The 22,342-nt window shown below is 43.5% G+C and overlaps 2 protein-coding genes across 2 annotated transcripts; one reads left to right on the top strand and one right to left on the bottom strand.

Moving 5' to 3' along the window:
* Window positions 1-266: 266 nt before the first annotated feature.
* On the top strand, window positions 267-17,292 carry LOC135627745 (cell division control protein 2 homolog). Its single transcript, XM_065133974.1, has 9 exons — window positions 267-516; window positions 682-737; window positions 825-1,009; window positions 2,600-2,720; window positions 3,313-3,486; window positions 4,496-4,659; window positions 4,754-4,841; window positions 5,215-5,268; window positions 16,815-17,292. The coding sequence occupies exons 2-9, from the start codon at window positions 729-731 to the stop codon at window positions 16,902-16,904; spliced, it is 885 nt and encodes a 294-aa protein (XP_064990046.1). The 5' UTR covers window positions 267-516; window positions 682-728; the 3' UTR covers window positions 16,905-17,292.
* Window positions 17,293-18,066: 774 nt separating this feature from the next.
* Window positions 18,067-22,161, bottom strand: LOC135626541 (uncharacterized). Its single transcript, XM_065131932.1, has 5 exons — window positions 21,872-22,161; window positions 19,526-19,787; window positions 19,226-19,425; window positions 18,931-19,118; window positions 18,067-18,468 (listed from the first exon to the last, which is right to left on the bottom strand). Exons 1-5 carry the CDS (start codon window positions 21,961-21,963, stop codon window positions 18,182-18,184), a joined length of 1,029 nt encoding a protein of 342 aa, XP_064988004.1. The 5' UTR covers window positions 21,964-22,161; the 3' UTR covers window positions 18,067-18,181.
* Between the last annotated feature and the right edge of the window lie 181 nt (window positions 22,162-22,342).

The following is a 22,342-nucleotide window of genomic DNA, read 5'->3' as shown; positions in this document are numbered from 1 at the left end:
CCTTAAGTCAAAGATGCGGTCAAACAGATTCATTGCCCTTTAGAGGCCACATAAGCACGTTTCCCGCGCCCGAGTGAGCTAAGCGGTCCTCTTCTGATTTGTTGAGATCTTACCCACGGACGTCTCTTGCCTATTGATTGGAACCGGACATGTCCCCACAAGATCTTCTCTGCTGTCACCAATCACGAGCAAAGGTACAGTTTGAGATAATTGATTCCCACAATTATCGTAAAACCCAGGGTAAATTGGAAGCAGAAGGAGTAGCTGTTTCCTGCCTTGACTCCGAAGACCGGATCTCCGCCCCCCTCTCCGACCCCCAAATTCTCTGGCCAAAAGCCGACAGCGGCCACGCCTACGCTGCCAAAGCAAGAATAGAGAAGAAAGCGAGGCAGCTCCCGCCCGCCTCTCCCGCCTCTTCTCTCTTCTCTCTCTTTCAATCTCTCTACTCCGCCCCCCTTCCTCTTGCATACGGCTCCTGAATCCAATCGCACCTCTCCCATCATCCATCCCCTTTCGGTAACCCCTTCTATCTGATTCTTATTATTCCTGCTTTTGGAGTGCGGATACCGCTAGGGCTTTGCTCCAAATGCGGTCCCTTGTACCAATCAAAATCGATTTGCAACGGAGTGTTGTTTTGCTTGTTGAGAATCCTTTCTTTTGCTTTTGTTTCTTGATTTCTAGGTCGTGATTGGCCTCTGCGGGCGCGTGCCGTGGTCTTCGAGGATCTAATGGACCAGGTGAGTGCTGCTGTGCTCCTCGCAAATGAACGCTTTTGTAGTTTTTATCATTCTCTCAAGTTGTAAAAGGAGGGTTTTTGGTTGCAGTATGAGAAGGTGGAGAAAATTGGGGAGGGGACTTACGGGGTGGTGTACAAGGCTCGGGATCGTCTCACCAACGAGACAATAGCTCTGAAGAAGATCCGGCTGGAGCAAGAGGATGAGGGGGTCCCGAGCACCGCCATCCGAGAGATATCTCTCCTGAAGGAAATGCAGCACAGTAACATTGTTAGGTAACTCCATTCCGACTCTCCCTTCTTCAGCTATGTCATAATCTCGGTTAACTTTACTTTTTTTGTGTCAATGCTTCCATTTGAAACTTAATGTACCTTGAAAAGAATTAATTCGTCTAGAACTTGACGTTTCATGAATCCACCCTAGTTCTCAAGGTTTCCTCGTTATCATCATCCCTTGCTTAGCTCCTCAGAAGTGCTGGAATATTATCAGTATGCATTAGTCTATGGAGATGTTGCCAGAGTAATACATGAACTTGGGGGAATTCACTGACTACTATACACATTTACACTATTGAAATGCTTATAATGTTGCAATTTTGTTTCTGCACCTACTTTAATGAATATGCAAACAACATTTCCTGATCTCGTTCATTTTAAAGAAGAATTCACATAGTAAAGGGGGGATAGCTGTGGTCTTCTGTTCTGAAATCTGGATTTATTTTGAAGGAAATTCTTTTATGATTCTTGTATAAGTACGTCTACTATTAGGAGTTGACTGTGGTTCTTTGGTCCTTATTGAGAATGTAAGCTAGTATGTTTTAGTTGGAGGTTTCGGAGTACTGTGAGTTCTCTGTCATCTGTATGGATGATTAAAAGTCAAAATAAAAGAATATTTTCGGAGGTCTCTGGTTGAACTTATTCAAATAAAATTACTTTGGGAAGGAAGAGTTGTTAAGCTGACATCTAATTTTACTTTTCTTAGATGCACACATCTAATTTGATATCTTCGATTTCTCCCGGCTGATCTTGAAGATAAAGCTCTCATATCCGCACCCTAACATGATATATGCAAGATTAGGACCAGTTTTAGGAGTGGCTAGAAGATTTAGGATCCATACAAAGCAGAATTCAGATAGCTGACACTGCCTGGATTGATGGTTGACACTGCCTGGAGTGTTGAGATTGGCCAATTTCATGTAGTCCTAGTGTCTAAATTCAGATAGCTGTATATTGTTGGGATTGATCAATCCCACAAACCATGTACCAATTACCAATCCATAAACTCAAAGATAGAAGCTGATATTGATGTTTGGGCTTCCTAAATTGACAGTTCTGACTGCTACAATATATGATATCTGGTCATAGATCAGCATAGCTTTTTTGTCGAACAAGGAGATGCATTGTCTATTTTTAATCATGTGTATGTGAGTGTTGCATTTGTCTGAAAGTTCTGTGTTGGCATCTACCTCTGAACTCAGTTATACAAACTAACCATTTGGAGCAGCAGCTATAAAGTCTTAAAATTCCTACTCTAGTAACATTTTCTACCTTACAAGTCTCAACCTAATATGACTTTGCCACAACACTGTCCTGTAGTTTTCTTGGATGTGAAAAACGTCTCTAACTTTATATGATGTTGTAAGCTACCTTACGTGACATATAACTCTGGATTATATCAAATGTTGAAGATCTACCTATGCATTTTTGATAGATGTGATTTTTCAGATTATTTTCTTCTTGATCTTATGTTGCTTTTTCTTTCTTGCCAACATGACAAGAAAAAACCTGTGTTCATAATTGTTCCTGCCATGAAATTCAAAAACTCAAGATTTTGGTGATTTTAATATCATTCTACTGGCACAACAGGTTGCAGGATGTAGTCCACAGTGAGAAACGAATTTATTTAGTTTTTGAGTATCTAGACTTGGACTTGAAGAAGCATATGGATTCTTGCCCAGAACTTGCTAAAGATCCTCGTTTAATTAAAGTGAGCACCTTTTTCCTGTAGAGCCTATCTTAATATATCCTACATTATTCATTGTAAGAGTACTATGCTTTCATATAGCTCTCACCATGTACATTAAGTGTAGAGAAAACTTCTTCATGAAAGTTAGCTGAAGGTAGTTTTGCAGAAAAAGCGTCAGGGGATTTGTCTTGTTTTATTGCAGAATCTGATGATCTGGTCAATTCATCAGTTTTTCAGAAATTTTCTTCTAAAGAAATAATGCAATACTTACTCAACACCATGTATGACTTGTAAATATATATCTTTTATGCAGAAAACAACTTCTTTAGTTTTGTTTAAAGATCCATGATTTACAATGATTCCGGTACCTAGGTGATTTATTTGTTTGAGGCTCATATTCTTCAAAATTATGGTATTCTTATAAAAACCGTCAATGCTTCTAAGTGAAATTGCAAAAAGGCCCTGTTTGTGATGCAAGTGGTGGTTTTTTTTTTTCTTTTCTGTTACAGTGTATACATGCTCATAATGATAGAGATGGGTATAGAAATGTGTTCTGGGTTTATGATATCCATATCTTGGAAGCTTATGTCTTACTCTCTTTTTGCACCTGCAGACATATCTGTATCAGATACTTCGTGGCATTGCCTATTGTCATTCACATAGGGTCCTTCATCGAGATCTGAAGCCTCAAAATCTATTAATTGATCGGCGTACAAATGCGTTGAAGCTTGCAGACTTTGGGCTCGCTAGAGCTTTTGGCATTCCTGTCCGAACTTTCACACATGAGGTCTTGCATTATTATAATTCCATAGTCAGCCTTAAATTTATACTCATGCTTAGTGTAGATAAGTTATTGATGTTGATCACAAATGTCTGAAGCTCTCTTATATAAAAAGGTGAACCCAGGGTACAAGGCTCCTCCTAGTGCAGGTTAGAGGAGTATACAGCCTTCTCCCTGCAAATGGAGAGGCTGTTTCTGTGAGTCAAATCCTAGTCAACAGGTCAGAAAGAAGTAACATTTTTGTTGTCAGAAGGCTTGACCTCCTGAAGTTATCTTATATCTTTCTCGAAAAAATAATAAAATGCTGTTTTAGATCAAATTTATCTTTCAGCATAGTGACTGTTACCATTGCTTCAAAGCCATTTGCTAATTCTGTTTTATGTGGTAATGCCTGATTTGACTGCTGTCTTATGGAGTTAGGTTCTCCATTAACTTTTTCTGTAGATGGTTATACCATATCAGATAATTTGTAGACTAAATATGGTTTATGGTACTGCCAACAACCTCATTTCCTCAACATGACAATGTGCCATGCTCATACTGGCATGGCAGAAAATAACCATGATATACCAATAAAAAGTGTTTAATACGTCGGTGTCGACCATTATTATAAAAGCTCAACCAGCTTTTATCATAAAAGCTGTTCTGTTTAAGATCAGGCAGGTTCAGACCGTAGGTTAAAACCAAACAACAACATGTCAACAACAAGAACAATAAGCTGGAAACTTTCAACTATTTAGGGTCGACCATGGATCTTTTGCTGCAATTGAACTATATTAAAGAAATATCCTTAGTTAAATTAAGAGGATTTAAGTCTTAGGTTACAACCAACAAATGTTAAATATGGACTAGTGCAAGTTGCCCAATGCCTCTGATAAGGTCTCCAGAGTCCAGATCATGCTCGTGTGTCTCAGGCTATATGCCTGTGAACAATACTTGCAAGAAATTTAACCCTTGAACTAAAGACTTCCAAAATCTCATAAATCTCATCTGTACTTTTCTCTAAATCCTTCAGGTGGTAACACTTTGGTATAGAGCACCAGAAATCCTCCTCGGGTCCAGAAATTACTCAACACCTGTTGATGTGTGGTCAGTGGGCTGTATTTTTGCTGAAATGGCGAATCAGCGACCCTTGTTTCCTGGAGACTCTGAGATTGATGAATTATTTAAGATATTCAGGTTTTTGTTTTTTAATGTATGCCGAAACATGCTTTTCTTGTATTTGATAATGATACTTTGTATCTAATTTATGTAAAAGTATTTATTCTCATAGAATCTTGGGTACTCCAAATGAAGAAATTTGGCCTGGAGTTACTTCCTTACCTGACTTCAAATCTGCTTTCCCCAAGTGGCTTCCCAAGGTATGAATAAAGAACATTATATCTGCTTTCACGTGTCAAAATCTTTTTCTTGGTAAGGCTGAATGAATAAAGTCATTTGTTAGGGAATTTATGAATGCCTATATCATATTTGAGAACCCAGTTGTTAGGATAAATGAGAGAAGGAAGTTATTCAAGTATGACAAAGGACTCCTGTGTCATTAAGATACTTGCATTATCTGATAAAGGACTCTCTCCCACCCCTTTCCCTCTTCATACCTTGCCTAGACATGGGATCAACTCCTTGATGCTAATCTAGTATTGCAATCCTAAGCGTATGAGAGCTAATATTTTTGGATTTGCCTTTGTGGCATATGTCAATGCTAATATAGCTTACTGGATTTCTGTTGTGCAGGATCTAACAACAGTAGTCCCAAATCTTGAAGCTGCAGGAATTGATCTTCTATCGGTAAGTTCTTCCAGTTTTGATATACGCATATTTCAAAGATCTCTTGCTTTGGTATTTCAAATTTTTGATAATGCTAATTTGAACAATCAGACATTGTAACATTTAGTAAAGTGCTACTGGTCATATGCAACATTTTGCACTATACTAGCATAGACTTAGCTGGAATTGTTTAAGTCGTGAGGTACCATTATGTTATTCGTCCGTAAAGAGTCAGTCTAGTCGCAACCTGTCACGACCCGAGTCTGATGAGTTAACTGGCCAATAACTCCATTTTGGTCTTTCAACCGCAGACCAAAATGCTTAAGCGGGAGTTTTCGTAGTACACTCATCAGACCCTTATAAGCTAATCATGTATATTGCCCACTTCCGATGTGGGACTAATGTGATGTTACAATATCCCCAACTCAATTAGCTTGACGTCCTCGTCAAGGCCCGACATATCCCAGATCGAACCCTAGCATAGTGCATGTGAGGATCAACTCAGTGGTGGCTCCACGTCGTGATGAGTTCTCTGACTCTATCCACGGGTAGCCCTTTCCTACTCGAGCCCTCTCACCCTGCCCAAATGCTAGGTCAGCTCTGATACCAAATGTCACGACCCGAGTCTGATGAGTTAACTGGCCAATAACTCAATTTTGGTCCTTCAACCGCGGACCAAAATTCTTAAGAGGGAGTTTTCGTAGTACACTCATCAGGCCCTTATAAGCTAATCATACATATTGCCCACTTCCGATATGGGACTAATGAGATATTACACAATCTCGCTCAGGTTCCGAAAGACTTGTAAAAGAGCAAATTGATTAGTTTAGAAAACAGATAGCAGACAAGTTCCGATGTCTCACAAAGAGGGTAACTATACAAACAATTCAGCAAACACTTAGTGTGTAAGAGAGAAAAGAGAGGAAGAAGAAAACAAGAACTTTAGAAGGCAAACAAATAGTCGCAAGTCCACAAACAATTGCTCCTCGGGTGTCGGGCGTGTTGGCAAGTCCTCGTAAGCTTACGTGCGAACTTGAAATTCAATCAATACCCAACACGGTCTCAAACCCCCATCTAGTCCCGTGCCACCCGAGTGGTTCTAAGATGCTAAGATGGCTAATGTTTCACATCGTACTACGACTTGTAGAAAATAGGCCATGACATGCAAAAACTAGGCCATTTTGGGGTAGTTTTGTCCATTTTGATGAGTGGTCACTCTACAGGCCTACAAATTGTTTATGCTCACAGTTTTCAAGCAAAAACAGAGAAAAACAAGGCCAAATACACTACCAAACATATATATAAGCAAACAAAAGTGACAAACGATCCTTTGACAAAAGGTGTTGCGAGTGAGTGACGATCGTCCATGATATTCTCCACTATTTAAAGTTTTAAACTATTAATACAGTTGTCAATGCTTGTTGGTAGGCTTTGATGACTACTTCATGTTGTAGGGCATCTTCAGGCTCCTAATTGGCTTTTATTCGAGGAAGCTTTTGGCACTTCACCAAGTATTCGATCTACTCTGCCCCATTCAGTAGCTTTGTCTTGCGATCCACTAAAATGGTTTCTACTTGTTTTTTGTTGGAGGCTTTGGTAGGGGTTTTAGTTGAGTTGAAACATTTCAGAAAGCATCTTGTGTATCTGAGTGGTTGGCTTTCAAGTTGCTTGCGTGAAAGACATTGTGAATTTTGAGTTATGTCGGTGGTTGCAACTTAAGAGATATTGCCTACCTTGCTAATAATTGGGAAGGATCCTTCATACTTATGCACCAATCCCTTGTGCACTTTATGCCTAAAGAATTGGAGTGATGCTAGTTGGAGTTTCACCAGCATCAAGTTGTTGACTTTGAATTTCTATGGTTGCCTCCCTAGATTTGCCTACTTCATCTTTTTGGTCGTCTTCTCCAATAAAGCCCAGACAATATCTACATTTTGGTGTCATTCCTTTACAAAGTGATATGCTGATGAGTTACTTACGATATAATTGATCACTAAGGTGTGAGGAGTTGACGGTTGTTGCCCAATAATGATCTCGAAGGGGTTCTTAGATGTAGAGCTCTATTGAAAGTTATAGGAGAATTGGGTTATGTCTAATAACTTCACCTAGTCATCGTTGGTTGACACTCACATAATGCTAAAGATATTGCTCAAAGAGCGAATTTTTTTTTTTCAGTTTGACCATTCGTTTGAGGGTGGAGGCTTGTGGAGAAGTATAGCTTGGATCCCAGCAATTTGAATAGCTCGGTCCAAAATTATTTCAAGAATTATGCGTCTCGTTCGCTGATGACATTGTGCAAAACCCCCTAATAAATACTTCACTACATTTTTTTTTATCAACTTGGCCACCTCCTCTGTTGAGCAATGTAAAGGTGTAGTAATGAATGTTGTATACTTTGAAAATCGATTGACCACCATGAGTATCGATCCAAGGCCCCTTACCACTGGTAAGCTTGATATAAAGTCCAAAAAAATGCTCTCCCACGACTTTTCTAGTATGGACAATGACTCCAAAAGTCCCATTGGCTTCCTTTGCTTTATCTTATCTTGTTGGCAAGTAAGGAACGCCCGAATATATTCTTCTATATTAGTCCCCATCTTCGGCCAATCAAAGGCCCTTTCCACGAGAGTTAATGTTCGGTGAATACTCGGATGTCTTTCCCGAAGGGAACCATGACACTCTTTTAAGAGTTCACGCCTCAAATTGTTCGCTCGGGGAACATAAATTCTATTCTCTTTAGTGTAGATGAGTCTCTCTTGGACTCAAAATTATTGTGCCTTGCCTTCTTTAATCAGTTGCATCATGGTTACTACTTGGGGATCATTGTACAATCCATCCCTGATCCTGAAAGGAAGTTGGATTGTAATTGACTTTCTTGGCTTCTGCCTTCTAATTGCACAACATTCACCATCTCCACTTTCCTATTCAATGCATCGACCATGACATTTGCTCTTTCAGGCTTGTACTCCATTGCCATATCAAATTCAGTCAGGAAGTCTTGTCATCGTGCTTGTTTTGGGAAAATCTTTTTGAGTTTAAAAGTAACTTAATGCGATATTGTTTGTTCTTAGCACAAATCACGTTTCGAGAATGTAGTGTCATTATACTCGTAGACAGTGGACCATCGCTGTCATCTCCTTCTTGTGCACCAGATACCGTCACTTGTTCTTGTTGAGCTTGCAGCTCTCGTAGGCCACTAGGTGACCCTCCTGCATAAGTACTCCAATAGTGAAGTTCGAAGCATATGTGTGGACTTTTAAAAGGCTCCCAATAGTCTGAAAATTTGAGTATTGGTTCTTCTAACACAACAACCTTTACGTCTTGGAATATTACTTCACATTTGTTTGACCATCACCAAGGCTGCTCCTTCAACAACTCCGTTAGTGGAGCTGTGCATTTTGAGTACCCAACTATGAAGCGTCGATAATAGTTGACGAAATCAAGGATCTTAGCTTCAGTACCTTCTTTGGTGTTTGCCACTTCGCTACAGCCTGCACCTTCGATCTGACCATCCGAATGGATCCTTCGTCGACTCGGTGGCCTAAGAGTAAAATCTTTGTTTGGGCAAAGTAGCATTTCTCTTTTTTCACGAACAAAGTGTTCTCTCTGTGAATCTTGAAAATTGTTTGAAGTTGTTTGACATGCTCCTCGAGCATTTGGATGTAAACAACGATATCATCCAAGTAGATGATCACAAACTTGTTCGGAGACTCCTTGAACAGTTGATTCATGAGAGTGTAGAATGTAGTCGGAGCGTTGGTTATGACGGAGCAACGAGGGTGATGTTCTCTCTCTCATTAAAACCCCTCGTGAGTAACGTAATGTTGGACACGAGAGATTCTACCTCCCTTGTGAGTTCTCTACTCCAAGAAGCCTTCATTGGCCTTGGTAGAGTTTCTCTAGATTCGCTTCAAGAACATCAAGGCGGGTTTTTGCAGTTATAAGCCTCTCATTGTGGCTTTTCTTTTCGGTTGGCACTTTGGGTTGTGCTTCCTCCGCACATGGAGAATAGTCAACTTCTCGCTCGCCATTTTTGTTGTCATGCTCCTCTTGAGCGACTCCAACAGTTTGAGAGCGAGTTTGCACTTGTAGCCCACCTGCGACTGCTTGGGGCAATCTTCTGACTTGTCTCATCTTGCTTGATTCCTCATGGTGCTTCGCCATGGCGAGATCGCGAACTTTCGCAATTTGCTCGAATTGTTTGCTTGCTCTAATACCAAAATGTCAGACTTAGTTGGAATTGCCTAAGTTATGAGGAATCTTTGCGTTATCCATCCGCAAAGGGTCGGCCTAGTTGCAACCTCGCTCAAGTCCTGAAGGACTTCTAAAAGAGCAAATTGATTAGTTTAGAAAACGAGCGATGGACAAGTCCCGATGTCTCACAAAGAGGGCAGCTTTACGAGCAATTCAGCAAACACTTGGTGTGTAATAGAGAAAAGAGAGGAAGGAGAAAACAAGGAATTTGGAAGGCAAACAAACAGTCGCAAGTCTACAAACAACTGCTCATTGGGTGTCGGGCGCATTGGCAAGCCCCCATAAGCTTTATGTGCGAACTTGTGAATCCAATCAACGCTCAAGACTAATCCTAAAACCCCATCTAACCTTGTGCCACCTGGGTGGTTCTAGGGTGCTGAGACGGTTGATGTTTCGCACCTCATTGTAGTATGTTGAAAATAGACCATGACACACGAAAACCAAACCATTCTGGGGTAGTTTTGTCCATTATGGTGAGCGGTCGGTCTCTAGCCCTGCGAACTATTTCTGCTCACAGTTTTCAAGCAAAAACATAAAAATAATACAAAACACGTTGCCAAATATATGTACAAGCAAACAAAAGCGACGAACTGTCACGACCTTAGCTGGAATTGCCTAAGGCGTGAGGCACCCTTGCGGCCAAAGACTCGAACCTAGCTTGCGTTGCCTAAGTCGCGAGTCACCCGTGTGGCAAAGACGCGAACTTAGCTTGCGTTGCCTAAGTCGCGCTTCGCCCTTGCGATCTTGCTCCGCAAGGATCAGCCACTTTGTAACCTCTCGCAGGTCCCGAAGGACCTGTAAAAGAGAAAGAAAGTTAGATCGAAAGAACGAGCAGCGGACAAGTCCCGAAGTCTCGCGAAAAGGGAAGCTTTACAAGCAAAACTTCGAACACCTTGTGTGCACAAGAGAAAAGAGGGAGAGGGAGAAAAAACAAGGCTTTCAAGGATGAACGAACAGCTGCAAGCCCACAAACAGCCGCTCACCTGGTCCCGGGCGCAAAACCAAGTTCCCGTAAAGGTCACGTGCGAACTTGCGAAAGAGTGTTCAACGCCCGGTATATAACCGAAGCCCCATCCAGCCATGTGCCACCCGGGGGGGTTCCTGGGTGCTGAGATGGCTGACATTTTGGTGAGCGGAGGCAGCACTCCGCTTACCTCCCGCGGCACGCGAAAACGAAGCCGTTTTGGGCTGTTTTGCTCGGTTTGGTGAGCGATCGCTTTGCAACGCTGCAGCTTGTTCGAACTTACATATTTACAGCAAAATGACCCAAAACCATGAGAAAACATGCTGTCAAGCAGCTGTACATGCGGGTGTGAGCGACGAACGGTTCGTTGAACGGAGTTGTTGCGGGTGCGCGACGACCGTTCGTGACATTCTCCCCCACTTAAACTGTCGACGCCCTCGTCGACGCTTGTTGGTAGTTGTTGATGACTTCTTCTTCATGTCGCAGGGCGTCTTCAGGCTCCCAACTGGCTTCAGTTCGGGGAAGCTTTCGCCACTTCACCAAGTACTCTGTCTGTTCCGCTCCGTTGGGTAGCTTTATCTTACGATCCGCCAGAATGGTTTCCACTCGCTTCTCGTAGGAGGCTGTGATGGGAGGAAGTCGAGTTGGAACACTTCGAGAAGCGTCTTGCGGATCCGAATGGTAGGCCTTCAGGTTGCTGGCGTGAAGAACGTTGTGAATTTTGAACCACGCCGACAGCTGCAACTTGTAAGAAACATTGCCTACTCTGCTGATAATTGGGAAGGGCCCTTCATACTTACGCACCAATCCTTTGTGAACTCTGTTCCTGAAGAATTGGAGTGATGCTGGTTGGAGCTTTACCAACACCAAATCGCCAACTTTGAACTCTTGTGGTCGCCTTCCCAAGTCTGCCCACTTCTTCATCCGTTTTGTCGCCTTCTCCAAGTAAGCTCGCGCAATATCGGCATTTCGATGCCACTCCTTTGCGAAATGATAGGCTGATGGACTACTCCCAGTATACCCAATTGCCATAGTGTGCGGAGTTGACGGTTGTTGTCCTGTGATAATTTCGAAGGGGCTCTTGTTGGATGCAGAGCTCCGCTGCAAGTTGTAGGAGAATTGGGCAATGTCCAACAGCTTCACCCAATCTCGTTGATTGACACTCACGTAGTGCCGAAGATATTGCTCCAAGTGCGAATTTATTCTTTCAGTCTGACCATCCGTCTGGGGGTGGAGGCTTGTAGAGAAGTATAACTTTGACCCCAACAATTTGAATAGCTTGGTCCAGAATCGTCCCAGGAACCGAGCATCACGATCACTAATGATATTGTGTGGGACTCCCCAATACTTCACTACACCCTTCATCATCAGTCTGGCCGCCTCTTCAGCTGAACAATGTAGGGGAGCAGCAATGAAAGTTGCATATTTTGAAAACCGATCGACCACCACGAGTATCGATCCAAGTCCCCCTACAGGTGGCAAGCTTGATATGAAGTCTAAGGAAATGCTCTCCCATGGCCTTTCTGGTACGGGCAACGGCTCCAAAAGTCCCACCGGCTTCCGTTGCTCCGCCTTGTCTTGTTGGCAAGTAAGGCATGTTCGAACATACTCCTCCACATCAATCCCCATCTTTGGCTAGTAGAAGGCCCTCTCCACGAGAGCCAACGTTCTGTGAATGCCGGGGTGTCCAGCCCAAAGGGAATCGTGACACTCTTTTAAGAGTTCACGCCTTAAATTGTCCACTCGGGGAACATAAACCCTATTCCCTTTTGTGTAAACAAGTCCCTCCTGGACCCAAAATCGTCGTGCCTTGCCTTCTTTGATGAGCTGCATCAGGATAACTGCCTGGGGATCACTATACAGTCCATCTCTGATTCGGGAAAGGAAGTTGGAGTGTAACTGACTTGCTTGGCCTCTGCCCTCCAGTTGTGCAGCATTCACGCATTCCACTTTCCGACTCAGCACATCGGCCATGACATTCGCCTTCCCGGGCTTGTATTCCATTGCCATATCAAATTCAGCCAGGAAGTCCTGCCACCGTGCTTGCTTTGGGGAGAGCTTCTGAGTTTGGAAATAACTCAGGGCGATGTTGTCTGTCCTCAGCACAAATCGCGACCCGAGAAGGTAGTGTCGCCAAACTCGTAGACAGTGAATCACTGCTGTCATCTCCTTCTCATGCACTGGATACCGCCTCTCGGTCTCGTTGAGTTTGCGGCTCTCGTAGGCCACCGGATGACCTTCCTGCATGAGTACTCCTCCAATAGCGAAGTCCGAAGCATCTGTGTGAACTTCAAAGGGCTCTCCATAGTTTGGCAATTTGAGCACTGGTTCTTCTAGGACAGCAGCTTTCAGGTCTTGGAATGCTATCTCACATTTGTCCGACCACTTCCAAGGCTGCTCCTTCTTCAGCAACTCCGTCAGTGGGGTTGCCCGCTTCGAATACCCGGCAATGAAGCGTCGATAGTAGTTGACGAAACCAAGGAAGGATCTCAACTCTGGCACCTTCTTTGGAGTTCGCCATTTCGCAACTGCTTGCACCTTCGACTTGTCCATCCGAATGGAGCCATCACTGATTCGATGCCCCAAGAATAGGATCTCAGTTTGAGCAAAGTAGCATTTCTCCCTTTTTACGAACAACGTGTTCTCCCTGAGAACCTTGAAAATCGTCCGAAGGTGCTTGACATGCTCCTCGAGCGTTTGGCTGTAGACGACGATATCGTCCAAGTAGACGACCACGAACTTATCCAAATACTCCTTGAATAGCTGGTTCATGAGAGTACAGAATGTGGCCGGAGCATTGGTTAAGCCAAAAGGCATCACCAAGAACTCAAACGCTCCATATCTGGTCACACAAGTAGTCTTTGCTTCGTCGCCTTCAGCAATGCGCACCTGCCAATATCCCAACCGAAGGTTGAGTTTTGAGAAATACTTCGCCTTGCCCAATTGATCGAACAAGTCCGCAATGAGCGGGATGGGATACTTGTTCTTCACTGTTACTTTGTTGAGGGCTCGGTAGTCGACGCATAATCGGAGGCTCCCATCTTGTTTCTTCTGGAAGAGAACTGGAGCTCCGAAAGGTGCTTTTGAGCTGCGGATGAGACCACCGCTTAGCAGTTCACCTAACTGCTTTCTGAGATCTGGCAACTCTGGCGGGGGCATGCGGTAGGGTGGTCTCGCTGGAGGCTTCACTCCTGGCTCCAGCTCGATACTGTGATCCACGCCTCTGCGTGGTGGAAGATTCTTTGGTAACTCAGGTGGCATAACATCCTTGAACTCTTTCAGGACGTTGGCCACCACAGCAGGTTCTTGAATGGCCTTCTCGTTGAGTGGCTCTAGCTTTATAGCAGCCACGAATGTCAATTCGCCTTTTCGCACCCCTTTCTTCAGTTGCACTGCCGATATGTGTTGGGGCTCCTTGGTTCCTCTCCGAGAGACGGGAACCACGCAGGGGTCTTCGCCTCCCATCATACATAGGGAGTTCAAGAACGGCATCGGCACCAATTTCACCGCGTGCATGAACTCCATTCCAAGAATCACTTGGAAGTCGTCCAGTGGCACGGCCATCATGTTGGTATTTCCGCTCCAAGTCCCGATTTTGATGGGAACTCCCTTCGCCAACCCGGAGATTCGTCTGGCCTCCGAGTTCACCGCCTTCATTCGGCTTGGGCTCTTCTCCAAGATCAACCCAAGTCGCTGTGCTTCACGATCGGCTATGAAGTTGTGGGTAGCGCCCGTGTCCACCATTGCACGGGTCATTTGGCCATTCAGCTTGATGTCTACGTACATCAACTCATCACTTCCTGCTTTTTGTTGCTTTGTCTTGTTGTTCTCCCCCACTTGACCCTGCATAGCGTTCAACAAACGCATTGCTCCCATTCGGGGTCCTTGCGACTCTTCGTCATCGCTGCTGGATTCTGAACTGCTCGAACTAAGAGCAACAGCTTTGCCCTTGTCCGATCGGGGAGGGTGGATGGAAGCCGTCAAAGCATTGAGTGCCTGTTTCTGTGGGCACTCCCTTACCATGTGCGGTCCTCCGCACAAGGAACATCCTCCAGGTTTTGAGGCCTTGCCTTTAGGGTTCGGCCCTTTGTGGGAGCTCTTCTTCTTTTGTTCGCTCCCGAGCTCCTTCCCTCGAGAATGTTTTGGAGGGCGATTGCTTGAAGATTGTTTCCTTCTCGCCGGGTCTTCAGAGGAAACAAAGTCGGTGAGCCTTTCTGCAGCTGCAATTGCCCCGACCACATCGGTAACATTCCTTCGATTCAGCTCTTGTTGAGCCCATGGTTTCAAACCATCAAGGAAGCTGAACAACTTGTCCTTCTCGGACATGTCCTGTATGTCCAGCATTAGTGCAGAAAATTGCTTCACGTAGTCTCGGATGGTGGTACTTTGGCGGAGTTGTCTCAACTTCCTTCTTGCGACGAACTCTGTGTTCTCCGGTAGGAACTGAGTTCTCAACTCCCGCTTCAAGTCTTCCCATGTGTCGACTCGACACCGACCTTGTTGGATCTCCTCCCAACGAGTTCGCCACCAAAGTTTCGCATCTCCGTTCAGATACATTGTTGCTATAGAAACTTTGGTATCTTCAGAATCGGGCCTCGTAGCTCGGAAGTATTGCTCCATGTCGAACAGAAAGTTCTCGAGCTCCTTGGCATCTCTAGCCCCTCCGTATCCATGGGGCTCAGGTGCCCTCAAGTTTTGTGGCGGTGCAACGCGGGTGTTGCCTCCTCCCGCATTTAGCGTTCTTGTGAGCATAGCCACCTTTGCCGTGAGTTCCGCCACAACATCCTGTAAGTGCAGCACGGAGTCCTTGGTGTCATCAGACAGTCGGTCGACTAGGGCCTCGACCTTGTCGATCCTGGACTCCGCTTCCTCTTGCGAGCTCTCTACCCCAACAAGCCTTTGTTGGCCATGGTAGAGTTCCTCCATGCTCGCTTCCAGAACATCTAGGCGGGTTTCCGCCGTCGTGAGTCTCTCCTTATGACTCTTTTTCCCAGTTAGCGCACCAGATTGCGCTTCCTCCGCTCGCGGAGAGTTGCCAACTTCTCGCTCATCCTGTTCGCTGCCGCGATCCTCGTGAGCGGCTCCAACAGCATGAGAGCGAGTGTGCACATGCAGCCCACCTGCGGCTGCTTGGGGCAAGGTTCCGGCTTGCCCCGTCTTGCTTGATTCGCCACGATGCTTTGCCATGGCGAAGTTGCGAAGTTCGTTCGCTGTTCGATCGAAGAGCTTGCCCTCTCTGATACCACAATGTCACGACCTTAGCTGGAATTGCCTAAGGCGTGAGGCACCCTTGCGGCCAAAGACTCGAACCTAGCTTGCGTTGCCTAAGTCGCGAGTCACCCGTGTGGCAAAGACGCGAACTTAGCTTGCGTTGCCTAAGTCGCGCTTCGCCCTTGCGATCTTGCTCCGCAAGGATCAGCCACTTTGTAACCTCTCGCAGGTCCCGAAGGACCTGTAAAAGAGAAAGAAAGTTAGATCGAAAGAACGAGCAGCGGACAAGTCCCGAAGTCTCGCGAAAAGGGAAGCTTTACAAGCAAATCGTCGAACACCTTGTGTGCACAAGAGAAAAGAGGGAGAGGGAGAAAAAACAAGGCTTTCAAGGATGAACGAACAGTTGCAAGCCCACAAATAGCCGCTCACCTGGTCCCGGGCGCAAAACCAAGTTCCCGTAAAGGTCACGTGCGAACTTGCGAAAGAGTGTTCAACGCCTGGTATATAACCGAAGCCCCATCCAGCCATGTGCCACCCGGGGGGTTCCTGGGTGCTGAGATGGCTGACATTTTGGTGAGCGGAGGCAGCACTCCGCTCACCTCCCGCGGCACGCGAAAACGGAGCCGTTTTGGACTGTTTTGGGGCTGTTTTGCTCGGTTTGGTGAGCGATCGCTTTGCAACGCTACAGCTTGTTCGAACTTACATATTTACAGCAAAATGACCCAAAACCATGAGAAAACATGCTGTCAAGCAGCTGTACATGCGGGTGTGAGCGACGAACGGTTCGTTGAACGGAGTTGTTGCGGGTGCGCGACGACCGTTCGTGACAGAACGGTCCGTCAACAAATGTGTTGCAGCTGAGCGATGATCGTCCGTGACACTATGTTGATTCTAATAAATGGTGGCATTAAGCATATGCAATCAGATTTACCTAGTTCAATCGCTTTCTCTGATTCTGGAGTTAGTTTGCTGTTATATCTAGTTTCGAGATTCTGAGACCAGAATTCTTTAGCTGCTAAATCATGTCACAACTGTAATCATCAGCATAGATACTTTGTTTCTGTAGGAGAGATTCGCATTTGTTTCACAGCTAATATGGCCAATCTCTAATCAATCTAATTACCATTTTGGCTCTCAGAAAATGCTCCACTTGGACCCGAGCAAAAGAATCACAGCTCGACAGGCTCTGGATCATGACTATTTCAAGGATCTCGGATTGATGCCCTGACTATTCTCACGACGATTCATGGCGAACCATCTGCTTGTGTCTCTGCTACCTCCATCGCGATTGCCCCTCTAGATTAATTGCCATATGGTGCTCTTGCTTCGATCTCATCAGAAACCACTGCTTGACATGGCTTTGTTTGGCGCAAAAGGAGGCGTTCTTCCTAAGTACCATGTGTAAGTTAAGCCGATACAACAGTATGCTGCCACTTTTATTTTTTATGTGTGAGATATTTCTTCTCTCTCTTCTTTATTTGGAACCAATAGTTGGGTCTGTAGCTTTACCGCTTCAGATAGCGTGTAGTCTCGTGTGTATGATTGACATTTTCACTTTCGTGTTTAGCTTGCAAGAATGTTTGTTTCAAGTTATTATGCCACAAAATCTAAACTTATATGATGGAGTATAATTGTCCTCACTCAATGCAGTCTTAGATAATCTTTGAATCAATCTCAAGCATCAAAGCAGTGAATCTTTTTCTCCAAGCGTGGATAAGCCTCTGCGTAGCCGTCGGGGCTTCACATTGAAGAATCGCAATGTCCGCATCTTCATCTCGTGTGATGAATCCAAAAACCAAATGATTAGATTCGGTTCGATATATATATATATATATATATATATATATATATATATATATATATATATATATATATTGCCCTCTCCATCTAATTCCCGTTGAGAACAACATATACGGAATATACCATATGTTGGACATATAATACGTGGACGATGGATTGGACCTGTATACAAACTCATGTTTTGGCTGCTACTTAGCTAGAAATATAGTGCAAAAATGACCTCAAAGCACGAGAATTGAAATGACCCACTCCGTTGATGCATTAACGATGCAGCAAAACCAAGTAGTTCAGCAGTGCATGGCTGCTTCGACATGGTCGGATGCTGCTGCTGCTGCTGGCAAAGCTCCAAAAGGTGCATCACAAACACCACAAAACTGGTGGCACAAAACCGACTATGTTGCCTTCGGAAAAAGGCAAATACAAGTACAATGCCACGAGTTTGAAAAAGGAATTCCTCAAATATCGACTCGAGAAGAGGAAGAATGCTTTTCAGCAAATGCAGTGCAATGTCACATGAGTTTCTGTAAGGAATTCCTCAGATATCAACTCAGAAAAAGAGTAAGAATGCAAACTGAAAAACGAGGAGAGGGTGGAGGGTGACATTCTTCAACTATTAACAAATAGATAAAGAGAAAAAATTAAAGTAGATTTACAGCTCAATAAGTCAAGAAAGAGAACTGGGTTTTTTTTGTTTATACTGCTCCTTTACCTAGCTTTCTTCATGATGGCTGATGTTCGAAACTCGACATCTTCATAGACGAAGCTCCACCAGAGATATGCAAGAGGTATGTTGGTGGCATGCCACAATGCATGGGAATCGACATAACCTTTGTAAGGTGGAAAGTCGTATAACTCCAGAAATATGGCCATGGCACCACCAATGACGACCGCCCATATCTTGAAGCGCGAAGGATGCCGAGTCACCCCAGCCCAGACAGACCAGAGGAGCACTTGACCGATGCCCATGGCGACACAAACTTTCATGTTAAGCTCTGCAGAATAGAAGTACCAATTTCACACTACTGTTTATAGACATCTTATTCCCACTCAATAAATTTATTATCAATAAGCCATCTACCAGACGTCTATCCAAAGCTAGAAGTCTCTGCTGCATCTGAGATCTCAGTTTATGATTATGCTACTCTTTAAAGCTCATGCCCCTTTTAAAAAAGTGTGATCTCGGCTTAGGAAGAGCTCTCAAGAAGTCATCTATAGCTACCAAATAAGAGAAGGGAAGAGAAGAAAGAGTTTGCCTCCCAATTTGAAACAGAAGATCTAACACAAACCAAGTGTTTCAGGAAACACTTTTATACTGACCGTATTACATCCAAGTACTCCACTGTCTCTAAAAATATAGCCACCATTAATAAGACATACAGACTCTTCCTCTCCATGCATCTACAGGTGTAGTGTTCTGACTATTAAGGAAGATCTAGTGAGAGAAGAGCACTCACCATGGTCCAGTTTATAGAAGTTGAGATACAGGATATGTGTTGTCAGAAAGGCCAACAAAGGAGCTCCAATCATGACCCTTGAAGCTTCAGTCTTCACATTAAAAGTTCGTAGTACAGCAAGAATAAGGGCGAACCCAATTAAAGCCACAGATGACGAATGATCCAACTTCTCCGTCAAATCAAAACATCTGTAGAAGATATCAACTAAGAGCAGTCAACAACAAAATGATGAAAAGGGGATCTTTTCTGTTTGATTCAAGACAAAGGCCAAAGAAAGAAAAAAAATCACACGTACCGAGTATGATATATAGCACCCCAGAACCAGGCGTTCATTGATAACAGCCCGTATATATGCCACAAGCAAGTGTATTCATAATATGTCCTCCCACTATGGGGCCTAAGCGGCAACTTATAATATGATAAGAGGAAAAAAGATAACCATCCGTTAAATTGCACCACAAGTGTTAATGCAGAGAGGACAGCAGAAACAGGTTCCTGACAAAAAAACAGCATTATCAAAGGGTCACACACAAAGGAATCATTACCACAAAGTAAATGATATGGTACTCTATTTAGTGTTAACAGAATGACGTACCTGAAGAACAGATGAACGCTTAAAGGGCCATTTACCATAATACTTAACAGGTCTGAGACCAAGTGCTTCCCTTTCTTTTTCCCGTTGCATCATACAAAAGTATTGGCAGTCGCTCCTACAATTCCACTGTTTCCATTGAACATATAGTGGCTCTTGCATATACCATGGACTGTCAGCAAGCACACCATCAGATAAAAACTGGCAGTGCTGGATTGAGATGTCTCCAACAGACCCCATTTTTTCACATTGTTCAATACATACTCTACAAAAAAAAACATCAAACGGTTATAAAAAAAGAATTTTAATTTATTAGCACACTATTCTTATTTGCTTAATCAGAAGTTGATATTAGAAAAGGTTTCCCAAGAACTAAAATCTCAGAGATACACGTTCTAGTCCAAGTTCTTTTTACATTTACCTTGGCTGCTTTTATATTTTTATATATGAAACCATGTGGAAGACATAAAACGATCAAAGACTTGATAAAATTTATAGACATTGATGTGCCTTGAAGGATTTCCTTGCTACTGGTATATCTATGCGATTCATTTACGAATTGATGAAAGCTGCAAAGCATAAAGCATGCAACCAGCAAACTAGTACAAGGGAAAAAATGGCTACGATGACAGGGGACCTGCCTGGCTTGGACCTGTTTAATTCAGCATCGATTGGTTGCCTCGTTAACTTAAAGTTAATATGGAGCTTCCTGCTGATCTCAGTTGGTGCATTGTTGACAACCTTAATTTTACAATGGGTGAAGGGTATTATTGCTGGGATCATGTCAGCATGAAATGCGTAAGCTGGCACAATAATCAATAACAGCTACAATAAAAATAACCTAATTAAAAGGTTCCATCAGCAACCGCAAGGTGGTTTCGTGACAAAAAATAAGTTTCTGTCCCTCCAGGAACAAGCTACTCACTTTCTTGGCGACCAAGCAACTGTTAAATGATGACGAGTAACAACATGCACAAGAGACTTTTAAAGGGTCATTTTCACTGTGATTCATACACCCAACAACAATTACGCATGGCGGTGGCTCGCCGTAGAATTAGCTGGAACACAATTTCAGAATGGCTTTCCATAGAATTAGCTGGAACACAGTTTCAGGATATGCTTTCAACCTTATTGGTGCCTTACCAATGTTGCTATTCCTGCTTGGTTTATGTTGTTTAGCTATGGCTTTCAAAGGTCAACCAATTTTCCAAAGATGCACCATAGTTGACATATCATACATTTGCTTAAATCAATTGTTACCAAAAAGTTGTCTGTTGTGAATTTATTCTTCTTTAATCATTATAGAATCTTATGATCCGCTCAATCTGCCAGTAATCTTATCCATTTTACCTACTCCGATTTTAGCCTCTCAATCTGCAGATTTCTTTAATTGTAGTTTGTTAAGCAATCTTCTTTTCGAGCTAATACTATAAGGCACATAAAGCAGTATGTAACTTTTTATTCCTTGTATATCCTTTTTTATACTGACAAATGAGCGAGGAATGTCTGCATGCACAGTATAATTGTCAATGCTAACTTAGGTCACCTGATTATGGAATCCAAGTATTGTATCTGCAAATAATAATGACAACAGCAGAGTAACCTCGCTGAAATGTGCATTAAGAAAGGTATGAAGTCATGTTCAGCAAATTAAGTATATCTCTTGTTAATCTTCTACAAAATCTTGGAGTAACATGAAGCCAACCAACACAGAGCTATATCATGCATGATAACAATTTCTTGTCATAAAAGACAAGAAGGCATTAACTTTGAACCCTATGCTGCCACCAATGAACCAAATGTTGCTTGGCCAAATTTTTCTACACCATAAGAAACCCAGAAAAAGAAGCTAGAATGTTGTAAAGGGAGTAATGAAGTTATTCGCCTGTAGGACCACTTTCAGAGAGATGATCCTCTTGAAATTATCTTTGATACTGCCAAAACTTAGCAGGAATAGCAATACTTCACAGAACCTGACATCTCCTAAATTTAGGTTGAATTTGTTTCTGAAGTCATTCATCTTTCCAGGAGATCCAAGATCCAACCAAAGACTGACCTACAGTTGATTGGAGACTCATCAAGCAACGTTAACCACTTTACCTCTATTATGGTCATATTCTAGGGTGAAAGAAGCTAACTATTAACAGATACCAAGAGAACCCAGCAGAACCGAAGCTAAATGTCTTTTAAAACAATGACAAAAGCCATAACATCCAACTATTTGATCCAAAAAAAGAACCTTTCGTTTCCAATTTCCCAAAAGGTGGAACAAATCAGACGGTAACCTCACAAATGCGACAGGCAAATTATATGCTCGTCGGACCGTTTTCCATATAGAAACAAACATACCTATAGAGCGGATCGGCGTCGCCCTCGCTGGCATCAGTAGCTCCAAAGATACACCCAAATAAGAAGATCACCAAAAGCCAACAGCGATCCATTAATGAACTCGGAACGCTAAAAACAGATGTGACCGATTGCTACGCGACGGACGAATCAAGAATCATAATTTGGCGAAGGAGAACTCTTATCGAATCATTAGATCCCCTCTCCAACGCGCTGTTCGGGTGAGAAAGGGGCAAAAAGGAAAGATTTGGGAGCAACGAAGAGGCCTGGGATTGCTCTCCTCCTCCCGGCCTCTTGTTTCGCCCTTTATTGTTCGTCGCTGCAAGTTGACGGACGATGCCTATCGTCACTAGTTTCGTAAACCCAAACCACGACGCGTGCATCCCAAGTTGGGTCCCACAATTTAAGTGTTTCCGGAATAGGGTAGGGAAGTGGGTGACTGATCCACGCGTGGTAATAGAGGATTTTTTTTAA

Source organism: Musa acuminata, chromosome BXJ2-11, assembly GCF_036884655.1.
Source record: "Musa acuminata AAA Group cultivar baxijiao chromosome BXJ2-11, Cavendish_Baxijiao_AAA, whole genome shotgun sequence".
In the NCBI taxonomy this organism is placed as follows: Eukaryota; Viridiplantae; Streptophyta; class Magnoliopsida; order Zingiberales; family Musaceae; genus Musa; species Musa acuminata.
This window is presented reverse-complemented; position numbering and strand designations above follow the sequence as displayed.

Bases quoted from the DNA above. Each gene is read 5' to 3' on its own strand.
- LOC135627745 (XM_065133974.1), top strand. The intron at 1,010-2,599 runs GTAACTCCATTC...CTGGCACAACAG, and splicing joins CAGCACAGTAACATTGTTAG to GTTGCAGGATGTAGTCCACA. The intron at 4,660-4,753 runs GTTTTTGTTTTT...TTATTCTCATAG, and splicing joins GAATTATTTAAGATATTCAG to AATCTTGGGTACTCCAAATG.
- LOC135626541 (XM_065131932.1), bottom strand. From the start codon at position 21,963: ATGGATCGCTGTTGGCTTTTGGTGATCTTCTTATTTGGGTGTATCTTT. The intron at 19,426-19,525 runs GTACGTCATTCT...TTTTTTTGTCAG, and splicing joins AGCGTTCATCTGTTCTTCAG to GAACCTGTTTCTGCTGTCCT. The intron at 18,469-18,930 runs GTGAGTGCTCTT...TCTATTCTGCAG, and splicing joins CTTCTATAAACTGGACCATG to AGCTTAACATGAAAGTTTGT.